The following is an 11,697-nucleotide window of genomic DNA, read 5'->3' as shown; positions in this document are numbered from 1 at the left end:
GCAGTGGCTGAGTGGGGAAAATAAATACCTGTGCCCAGAGCCAGTGGGGAATGTTTACCGTCAAGCCCACCCCTTACCCCTCTTGGGATGATGTATGGTGAACTACCCAGTCTAAGGGATGGACTGTGAATATGGGATGGGTCTCACCAAGCTGGAGAACATTAAAGGGAAAGACAACATTTTATAAAGGTAATACCCCACCAGACTGCAAAAGTCTTCAGTGCAATCCAATAGTAATAATTATTAAGAAGGCAGACCAACTAGAAACTGGGAGCAGCACCAGAGATCAAGTAGTTGACAGCGTCTATGGAATGGGAGCAGACATTATGGGTAAAGATCCTCTGGGGAGGTTCCGTATCAGAGTCTTCCCTTCCCCTGTAAATATGACATCAACAATGTCCTCTCCAGCTAACCCTTCAGAGAACCACAGGAAAATCAACCCAAAGCCAGTTCCCCAATTCAGAATGATCCCAAAGCAGTCAGGATACTTAAGGCAAAAGATGTAAAGTAAACCATAGAATTAGAGACAGGATATGGGGACACAAATGCCTGGGTAGAATGGATCAAATATACAGTCCAGAGTCTGAACAAAAGCAACTGTTATGCTTGTGCCACAGGCCGGCCCACTGCTCATATCGTACCCTTTCTGTTAGGTATGGAAAAAGTATGAAAGGGAGTTTAAGTGTTCCTCTTCCAGAATGCTATTCCTGGTGCAAATTGTATGTTGTCCTCTCTCTTCCCTCCAATCAAGAAAGGAAACATCAAAGCCATACTGGCTTCCTGCCTTGGTCCAGGAAGTCACTCTGCCTATCTCCCTAGATGGGGAAAAGGGCTCCAGGACCTTAGGACCATGGCCTTGTGCACACAAATGTGGAACGTGAGTAAGGATAGTACTGGCAATTTCTCCAGTTTGGCCATACCCTGAGCAGACCTCTGGTGGTACTGCAGAAAGGGCATCCTTTGACCACTGTTACCTGAGAAGTAGGGAGGAACCTGTGCTTTGGTTCAATTGGTCATCCCATTTACCCTGGCACTTGAAAAAGAGGAAGAAACACAAAACTAGGGAAAGAGAAAGAAAAGAAGTTTAACCTGGTTCCTTTGATGGCCAAATTTATCTAGATAGTATAGGAGTTCCCCAGGGAGTCCCAAGTGAATTTAAAGCTAGAAATCAGGTAGCTGCATGATTTGAGTCCTATTCTTGTTCTGGTGGGTCACCCTTAACAAAATTGTGCAATGGATTAACTATATATATTATAATCAACAAAGATTTATCAATTACACTAGAAATGCAGTTAAGGGAATAGCAGAACAGTTGGATGTTACTAGCTGAATGGCATGGGAAAATAGGATAGCCTTAGAAATGATGCTAGCAAAAAAAAGGAGGCTTCTGTATTATGATTGGAGATAGTTGCTGTAGCTTCATCCCCAATTATATGGCCCCAGATGGGGCTATCACCAAAGCCTTGCAAGGCTTAACAGCCTTTTCTAAAAAGTTAGCAGAAAATCCTGGCATTGACAACCTACTCATGGGATGGTGAGCGAGCTGGTTTGGAAAATGGAAAGGAGGGGCACTGTCTGTCCTGACCTCCCTTACCATCATGGCTGGGGTACTCAAAACAGCAGTTGGATGTTGCATCATTCCATGTGCCCAAGGATTAGCCCAAAAACTCACTGAAGCATCCCTAACCAAACAGATGCCCATACAGTATAAACAAAACAACTTGTGCCCTCTTAAAGAGGAAGATCTCTATGATGAAGAATGTGAGGAGGCTCTTAGCAGATTTGAGAAACTAAATTGTAGAAACTAAAAAAAAGAGGGGGGATTGGTAAGAAAAGGGTTAAGTTTAGTTTTCTTATAAAGGTGAAGCCAAAGCTGGCTCTGCAGTTGGAGGGAAGGAAAGGGGTTCCAGCGCTTTGGCACCAAGAATTTGAAAAGTGGTGCCAAAGCGAGGGCAGGGCCAATGGTGAGAAGTGGCGCCAAATTTGAAAAGCCATGCCAGGAGTGAAAGAGGCATTGAGCCACTGGAATGTAGGGAATCAGGAGCAGCGGCTCAGAGTGGGAAGCTGCGTAAGTTAATTAGACCTCTCGGATAGGCTGTAACCCCTGAAGTACCCAATCAATGGACAACAGGGGAGGAAACTGTGTGTTAGGTTTAGGTATAAATGTTCTTGTTTCTTGCTGTTTGGTGCACTGGCCATTTGGTCCAAGTCATGTGCTCATTCTTGCAAGATCATTAATAAAATTCTTTTCTCCTCCACAATTGGGTGAGCTTTTGTTCTCTTACAGGTGCAGCTTTCTTTCTAACACAGTTCTCATGGGCCTGAGAAGAGCCCAGAGAACCAGACCAAGAAGGAATTGCAAGTTGGAGTAAGGGATGATTCAGCAGAAGCCTGGACCAACAGCTGAGGACCGGATGGACAGATGTATGTGTGAGGAGCTGCCCACATGGGCAGAGGACCATTTGCTCCTTCCACATCACCCATCTCTCCACTATTATCATTTAGCTCAGACCTGTTAAGATTCTTGGCTGCAGTTTGGCTAACTTAAGCAGAAAAGGATGCTGCCCTGTGGCTGCACATAAGCCCAATTGCCCTGCTTCTGCCCACATTTGTGCGAACACAGAAGGTGGGAGGAATATGTATCTCTGCATATACATACTATAGCTTTGGAAGGACACACAAAGATATGGATAATATTGGTTTTCCCCTTGGGGAGAACTGGGTGGCTGGGAGACAGTGGAAGGAAGATTTCTTACTATATAAATTTTTTGTGTCTTTTGGATTTTGATCCATGGGTGTAATAGTCAGGATTCTCTAGGGAAACAGAATCAACAGAACATATCTGTAAATAGCATAAGATTTTATGAGTCATGTGACCATGGGGATGCACAAGTCCACGTTCTGCAGGCAGGCTGCAAACCAGGGGTTCCCATGAAAGTCCAATGAAGGTCCTTGATGAGTTTCTGGGAAATACTGGCTGTCTAGAGATGAGCTGGGAAATTCTCTCTGAATGCTGAAATCACTTCCTCTTTTAAGGCATTCAACTGATAGGATTGAAGCTCACCCTCTCCTTCTGAGGTCTGGAGGGGAGAACCCTTCCTTGCTTCTTCTAGTTTCTGGAGTTGCCCCACAAAATCCTTGGCCTTTCTAGGCTTCTTCTGTACTTCAATCTCTGCCTCCGTTGTCACAAGGCATTCTCCCCAATGTCTGTGTCCAAAATTCCTTTTTATAAGAACACCAGTCATATTGGATTAGGGTGGGCCTCATCTTAACTAATCATATCTTTAAAGATCCTAGTTCCAAGTAAGGTTGAAGAGGGGCTGGGTTTGTTTGCTTGGCATGACAGAATTGACGGACATACTGAATTAGGCTAGGAAGGAAAAGTGGGTTATTCACTGGTGGGAGACCAGACATGTATAACCTCAAATCATCCTCCCTGAACTGTAGAAACTCTAATATTTTATACCATTGGGGTGCTAATGAAAAATTGGGGTAGAGTTGGACACAGCTTCCTTCATTAATAAACATTAAGGGTAAAGCCAGTGAAGTGTTAGATTTCTCTAGGTTCTTGGCTAGGCTGCGTAAAAGAATTTAAGAACATGCCTATTTAGTTAGGCCAGTCAAATAATTAAGAAATGGGGGAAAAGAGCAGAGCTTGCTGAGAAATGGGAAAGAAGGATGGAAATATGCATCGAGATTTGATGCAGGCTCCTTTAGGCAAAGAGAGCGAGATTTGATTTATGTGGCCACTTTTTAAGCTATTAATTATTCCTCCTCTTGATAGTGCTAAGGCGAGGGAGCCCAGCTGTTATTGGTTACCTCACCAATGGTGGGGACCAATGGTGAGGCCTGTTTGGAGTATCCAGGGGTTCCCCTCGGACCTGGAAAGAGTCCCAACTGGGACCTCAAGGTCAAGGTCAGTGTCTCGCCCTGGCCTCATGGCCATGTTTTCTGTCAGCCATGTTGTGGCTTGTCTTCTCCTCATTTCCCTATATTAACCTGCCTCAAGGGTTTGAATATGGTAGAGGGGGTGCCAAACCAGGCTGAGTTACAAAGTTACAATCATTATCAGGGATCAAGGTTCTGGGATAAGAAAGTGTATTAGTCAGCAAAAGGGATGCTGATGTAAAGTACCAGAATTTTGTTGGCTTTTATAAAAGGTATTTGCTTGAGTAGAAGCTTATAGTCACAAGGCCCTAAAGAGTCTAACTCAAGGTTACTTCCTTACCCAAACTCTGTTGCCACGTGTTGAAGCAGGATGGCAGGCGAGTCTTGGATTGTTCAGCCTTCCTCTTTCCTAAGTCTTAAGGCTCCATGGTCCCAGCCTTTTCCAATCTCAGATGTAGGCTGGCATGAGGCTCACTTCTCTCTTCTCAGGTCTCATTCTTTCCCACCCTCAGCTGCTCTGTTCTCTTCATGAGGTTAGCTGTAAACTATCAGCCTCATCTCTGATCAGGCTGCAGGATCCTCTGTGTATTTATTTCTCTTGCTTCTTGATTGATTATCCCTTTATATAGCCCACTAAGGGGGCAGGGAATCAACTTGCATGCCCTAATGATGTTGTTGAATCAAAGCCTAATCTTATTTTAATCAAGTAAATGAAAGGTTTAAATTTAATACAATCAAAGGATTTCATGCCCAGAAGAACAGACCAGTTTACAAACATAATATTTCTTTTTGGAATTCATAAATAATCTCAAACTTCCACAGAAAGTACAGAGTAGATGTCAGTCACAAGGTTTTACATATGGATATCAGGAGTGTAAAGTGGCTACCATCATACTGGCAAGTATACACAAGGGTGAGCCTAGTTCTGAAATAACCATAAACAAAGGTAAAGTCAGTCTAGAATAAACCATCACACTAGTAAGTATACACAAAGGAGGAGCTAAGTTTTGAGTACCCATAAACAGGGGTGTGACCTATTAAGGATGGCCATCATAATAGCAGGTCTAGACTAAATCCAGCCAGTTTCAGCAATTTCAGATATAAACCTTTTGCTATTTTTTATAATATAGGGCATCTGTAGCCGTTTGATATGGTTATGAATTCCAAAAATAGATATTGGATTATGTTGGTAATCTGGTCTGTACCTGGGTATGATTAAATTATGATTAGGACTTTGATTGGGCCATGTCATTAGGGCGTTGAGTCCCTTGGTGGGTGGGGACTCAAAGATAAAAGACATGGCAAAGGATAGACTTGAGGGTTTTTGATGCTGGAGTCTGATGCTAAAGCCTTAAGATGGAGCCCCAGGAAATAGGCTCACAGAGGAAAGAGAAACAAGCCCCAAGACAAGAGGAACCCTGAGCCAGGAAGAAGCAAGCCCGGGGTAGAGAGGAACCCTAAACCCAGAGAGAAGCAAGACCCTGGAAGGGAACTGAACACTTGCAGATGTCGGCAGCCATCTTGCTCCAACATGTGGAAACAGACTTTGGTGAGGGAAGTAACTTATGCTTTATGGTCTGGTAAATACCTTTATAACGGCCAGGAGATTTCTGATATTTTGCATTAGCATCCCCTTTGGCTGACTAATACAGCATCTATATAATATTTTTTCTTTTTTTTTTGCATGTGCCCAAATTTATTTTTATTTAGCATACATAGGAAACAAGACACTACCAAAAGAGAAGGGGGGGGTGTGGATATGGCTCAATTCATTGGGCTCCATCTACCATATAGGAAGTCCAGGGTTCAATTCCCAGGGCCTCTTGGTGAAGGCAAGCTGACCCGCATGGTGTGCTGGCCCACATGAGTGCTGGCCCACGAGGAGAACGGGTGCAACAAGATAATGTAACAGAAAGAGACACATAAGAGAGACAATAAGAGATGCAGCAGACCAGGGAGCTGAGGTGGCACAAGAGATTGAGCACCTCTCTCCCACTCTGGAAGTTCCCAGGATTGGTTTCCAATCCTGCCTAAAGAGAAGACAAGCAGATACAGAAGAACGCACAGTGAATGGACACAGAGAGCAGACGATGGGGGTGAGGGTGGGGATGGGTTATAAATCTTTATTGAAAAAGATAATAGGAAGAGAGGAATTAGTGAGTGCTGACAAACTTAAAAAAAAAATGAGAAGGGGGAAAAAGGAAAAGAAATGAGCCAAGTGTTACAGAGGAAGGCATGCACAGATCTGCTTCCAGTTGGCTCCCAACCACCGGCTTTAGAGACGTCAACACTCCAAGATCGGAGATCATTCTAGGAGGTGGGTATGATCCACCGACAGGACCAAGGAAAGGAGAGTGGCTGGGAAATATCACTACCAGTGAAATTTCAATACGTACTAGCAGGCAGTGGGTTTCCAGGTTCTTGGCTACATCGCAAGAAGGAATTTAAAGACATGCCAGGTTAAGCAGGCAAGTAAAAGGTTTATTGAAAAATGAGAGAAAACCCAGAACACACACTTGAGATTTGAGTGTGGGTATGTTCCATGGCAAGACATACAACGGGGCTGGAGCTGTGGTCCTTTTGAAGGCTGGCCTTTCCTCTTCCCTCTTCCCCATGTTGAGGAGGGATCTTAGCTATTTGCTGCCATGACTGGTGGCTTTTCTGCCTTCTTATTAGTTATACCATAGACCACTCCATGTTAGCGCCTGGCTCTCCGGGTCCTGGGCATAGGTCAGCAGCACGTTGTCCACATGGTGAGCAAGCGCAGCGAGTGCCAGTCCTGACTTGCTGCCTCGAGGCCTCAACATAATTCTTAACCCTCGATTACAAAGGTTCAGTACAATGTCACAAATTTAAGCTATATTGTTTTTTTTTTTCTCTCTCCTAGTACTACAAGTTCACCTTCTGAGGTACTGGGGGTTGGGACTTCAAGGTATCTTTCTGGGGACCCAATTCCACCCATAACCCAGGGTAATGTGTTAACCTGCTCACAACACTCCTGTGAGATTGGGAGTGTGATTTGCATCTCAGGGAGCAACCTGAGATCCACAGGTCACTTAGTGAGTAGCAGAGTTGGAATATGAATCCAGAGCTGTCTGACTTCAAAAATCAGTCTGTAAATATAGATAAGTGACATAGTTACTGTCTAGAGCAATTACCCATCTCTGAGCTACGGAATTGGGGTGGGGCTGTAGTCATTGCAAGGGGTTGAAATATCCTTAGATTCATCTAATGTTGTCTATGGATTCCATAAATAATGTATACCCTACCATTTTCCCCTATATAAAAATTCAGTTTCAATTCAATTAAACAAATAATACTCTTTGTGCCAGGTATTGTTCTAAGTGCTAGGGATACATCAGTGCACAAAACAAACAAAAATCCCTGTCCTCATGAAAACACAAATTGACTAAAATCATTTTGAAAATTTTTTGTGTCATCATATATCTTCCAAAGAAATGAAACTAAAAAGATTACTACTATCATTTAGGCACTCAGGAAGATTTTTGCTATTTAAAGTGAGTCTTCATATTGGATATATTTGGAAACCACTGAATTTATGTAACTGAGGTTCAATTACCACAGACTTTATTCTTTAGATCAGGGAGGGGTTTGTGTGCAATCAAGTTCAACCTTGGATTGACAATATCTGGGTCACAGAGGAAATACTGGATATCCCACTCATATCATCAAACATTACACAACTTGGTGCAAATTTTAACTACTTAAGTAAATTTGAGTTCTCATTTTATTAATGATAATGATGATGAGGACACCTCAGAACCACGCTTTGGAGGGAAACAGACGACCCTATCACTTGTTTACCCTTTGACTCTAGACGCTGAGATTCCTTCTAAAGTTCTTAGAGTAGGAGTGATCAGTTTGTCCAATGAGAGTAAAGTCACATTTGACCTTGAGCTTCAGTCCTCCAGGATACCCAGGGAACAGGCTCTTACACACTTGGTGCTCGTCAAAGGCTGTGTGATTGTTTAACCCAAAGAGCTATAGTCCAAGTGATTGGCAGTAAGGTAGCTTTGGCCTTTCTAGACACGTGCTTACCCTCAAAGGACACTAGCACGCGCTCAGGTCATTGTTCCCATTCTTAAGCTTTCCAGGTCCTCGCTGCTTCCCCCAAAGGTAGGAGGCTAGGCGTACAATCCTCTCCATCCGTTAGATTAGAAGAGCGTAGGTGCAGGAAGATTGGCCTAGTGCCATGGAAAGTTCTGGCACTGCTTTCCGCAGCCCACTGCAGTTTCTTCACCCCTTTCTTGTGCACACCTCACCAACTCCGCTGGCTAAGCCCTTTCCTCCCTCCTTCCTTCCGCAATCTACAAGCGTGTAGCGGCGTTAAACTGCATTTCCCACAATGGCATGCGCCGACAAGTCTTATGGGGCTTCCCTAAGATGCCGGTATAATTAATGTGGAGTCAAACACATACTTCCGGGGAAAGAAACAAGTTATTGCTCATTTTTCCTGTATGATGCCTTTTTCTTCTCCTTTTGCAATCTCAGTGCTCCGAGAAGACGCAACTCTGGGTGAAAGTTCGTTCAGGCGACTGCTCTGGCCACCTCCTCCTCCTCTTGCCTCGGCTGCTGTCAGGCCCCAGGGGGCCTGGGAATGTCATTGGCGGATGACCGCAGCCCTTGGCTGTTTCGCCGTGACCATGGCCTCCGGTTGTAGCGGCCTCTCGGCCGCGCGTCTCCTAGCGCGCTCCTTCCTCCGTGAGTCCGCCCGGAACTCTCTCCTTTTGGCCTCCGCAGCTTCCTGGGCTCTCCAGGCCCAAACTCGTGGCTCTGTCCGTGGCTAGGCCTTCCGGTCTGAGCCCTGGGAGGGGGCGGGGGGTTTTCTGGATGGAGGGAGCTTTGCTAGATGTGTGGGGCGGGAGCACGGCCTACTCCCGAAGCTTAGGCTTCTGGCGGGTGGGAGGCCGGGAGGGCGTGTCGTGACTGAGCCGGGGCTAGGACTAGGGTCGCGGAGCCCTGCAGACCTGGGGTATGCTCTCCCCCCGCGGTGCTGAGCTGCGGGATGGCAGCCCCGTCTGGGAATGAGGAGTGAAGTGGTTCTGGATCAGCTCAGCAGAGAGGCTCGTGTCTGTGTCGAGAGGTAGGGGAAGAATGACTTAATAAGAGATCTGGGGGTGAAACTGAGCTTGAACATAGGTCCCAAGACTTCCCATCGTTCTTTCTGTGGATTGAGCCTATGGTCAGGGGAAAGATTGGTTCTTGACCCAGAATCAGCCTAACTTAGAAGACTCCTAGAAACTTAGGGTAGCTGGGATCTTAAACAGCTTATTTGTAGTATGTCCGCCAGGCGGTATGAACTTCACCAGTTCCTAAAAACCCAGCACCCAAGATTGTTAATCTTTGAGCAGCTCTGACTATGGAAAATTCTTGCTATGTTCAAAGTCCCTGTAGGTATTTGTAGGTAGGTTGTAGGAACAGACTTTGGAATCAGCTATCTCAGGATTTGAGGTCTTGGTAATCTAGTAAAGCCTGTGTAATTATCCTGGGCACTTTTAAAAACCCATTTCTTAATTTGTTATTCAAATCCCATGGAAAGGGAGGAATAATATTGTAATGAATCTTGAAGGGTGCATCATTATTTTGTCTACCAGGAGCAGTGGGAAATCGTTAATTGTGACTTTATTGGTTGTCAGATGCATCCTGATTTAAGAGATGTTAAAAAGTGAAGAAAACGTGCAGTTAGAAATGATGAAGTATGAAAGAATCTGGGTTCATTGTGCAGAATAAGTGAAGCAACTTATATAAAGCAGGTGGTATGTAGTAGACACTCAACAAATGTTTATTTTCTTCTCTCTTCTTCCTCGTTGCTCCTAATTCTACTGCTTATACTGAATATTGGGTGAGATTTATTTCCTTCCTTGAGAAGATTATAGTTTAAAAGTGCACGACGTTGAGTGTGCGCTTAATAGCTACTTAATTACGAAAGCACTTGAGGACAAAGGTTTGCTAGATAATTTTGGCCAGTGGGAAAGAATTGAGCTTATTTGGGAAGGTTTTCTGAAGACTCCTAATGTATACTTTAAAGGACAGTTGAGAGTGTTTTAGGCAGGAGGGAAAAAGAGGTCATCACCCTGATCAGCTGTTTGAGCCAGTTTAATTTGAATAGGAAGTGGGTTAAAATGTAGGAGAAGGGCATATGTGCAACATACTTGCTGTGGTGGTAAAACATAGAGGAAGGAGTTACCCACCTGTGTCTTTCCTGGGGTCTTGCTAGTCTGAAGTTCTGGAAGATCCTGGCCTTTAGTACGTCTGTTTTCTTAGTAGGAGGAAAGTCTATAGAAGATAGAGTTTCCAAAAGATCAGGTTCTTTAAACCGCCCTTGGCAATACTTACCAATACACAGAACTGGAAGTTCTTTCTTCCTGGGTCCCCAGGACCAGGGGCTTTAAGATATCATCTAGTTTAGCTTTCTATTGCAAGAGTGGTTTTCAGTTATCTACCTCATGTGGTTAAGGATCTGAGAGGTCTGAGATCTAAGCCAAGACATCTCCTGTAATAAAGGGATTATAGGTTACAATGTTTAATGTATAAAATCCTCTGAACCCCCTAATTCTTCTTTTCCCCTTGCCATATTTCTAAGCCCATTTCCTCTCTCTTGGAAAACAGCAACCATTATAACATCACCCTACAAACTTTTTATTTTGTAAGTGGTCACAAACGATTTAGGATGACTTAGAACTAGAGATGCTATGGGATGTAGCCCCTCTTCTTTTAAGTTTCAGTTGGTTATGTATTATGTGCTAAAGGTCATAAATCTTACAATATTAATGAGAGTTAGAAAAACAAAAAATAAAAACCTGTAGAGTTGGGAGTCAACTCTGAATGTTTAGAAATTCCTCAAACAGTTTTATAGCTTGATGACAGAAGGGGAAGAGTCCTGTTGAAGTGTGAAGAGAAAATAAAATGAAAAAATGAGAAAAATTTCTTCCATGAAAAAGTTTAAAGATTTTATAAGCACTTTTGAACTTGAAATTATGAAATTTTTCAAAAAGTATAAAGCAGTGCAAAGTTGTTTAAACATAAGCCAGGAGTTCTTATAAGTTGGACTTTTTAGAATAAATAGGGAACAAGAACCAATATTTTTGAACATCAGAATTATGGTATTTTAATGCTAGAAAGTGAACTGGGGTAAGCGGATTTGGCTCAACTTATAGCGCATCTGCCTATCACATGGGAGGCCCAGGGTTCAAACCCAGGGCCTTCTGACCCATGTGATGAGCTGGCCCATGTACAGTGCTGATGCACGCAAGGAGTACTGTGCCACAGAGGGGTATCCCCCACGTAGGGGAGCCCCACGTGCAAGGAGTGCATCCCATAAAGAGAGCCACCCTGCGCAAAAAAAGTGCAACCTGCCCAGGAGTGGCGCTGTACGCACAGAGAGCTGACGCAGCAAGATGATGCAACAAGAACAACAACAAAAACACACAGATTTCTGGTGCTGCCAACAAGAATACAAGAAGACACAGAAGAACACACAGCGAATGGTCACAGAGAGCAAAACAACTGGGGGGTGGGGGTAGGGTGGAGAGAAAGAAATAAAAAATAACTCTTTAAGAAAAAAAGAAAAGAAAGTGAACTGGAAAATCCACCTGATCCCACACCTTTGTTTGGCAAATGAAGAAATAAATCCCTGAAGGTGGTTTCCTGGCTAATATCAGAAGGGGTATCAGAACCCAGACTTCTTGATCCTGCAGTGCCTTTTTCACCAATATGTGCTGTATCATTCTTGGAGTCTCTTTTTTTTTTTGAAGGGGGGCAGTTAAAAAAATAACTATTTAAAAAAAA

The 11,697-nt window shown here is 43.8% G+C and overlaps 1 protein-coding gene across 3 annotated transcripts in view; it reads left to right on the top strand.

The window, feature by feature from the left end:
- Positions 1-8,479: 8,479 nt before the first annotated feature.
- Positions 8,480-11,697, top strand: part of SUCLG1 (succinate-CoA ligase GDP/ADP-forming subunit alpha) — a 39,322-nt gene continuing 36,104 nt past the window's right edge. Inside the window, exon 1 of one of the 3 annotated variants that reach the window (XM_058278996.2) lies at positions 8,480-8,610. In XM_058278996.2, coding sequence (XP_058134979.1) covers positions 8,520-8,610 — 91 coding nt within the window. In that variant the 5' untranslated portion in view covers positions 8,480-8,519. The remainder of the gene's footprint in view (positions 8,611-11,697) is intronic. The other 2 variants (XM_004469786.4, XM_004469787.4) reach the window with 2 other exon arrangements.

Source organism: Dasypus novemcinctus, chromosome 17 (assembly GCF_030445035.2).
Source record: "Dasypus novemcinctus isolate mDasNov1 chromosome 17, mDasNov1.1.hap2, whole genome shotgun sequence".
NCBI lineage: Eukaryota > Metazoa > Chordata > Mammalia > Cingulata > Dasypodidae > Dasypus > Dasypus novemcinctus.
Note: the sequence above shows the minus strand (reverse complement) of the source record. Positions and strands in the feature narration are given on the sequence as shown.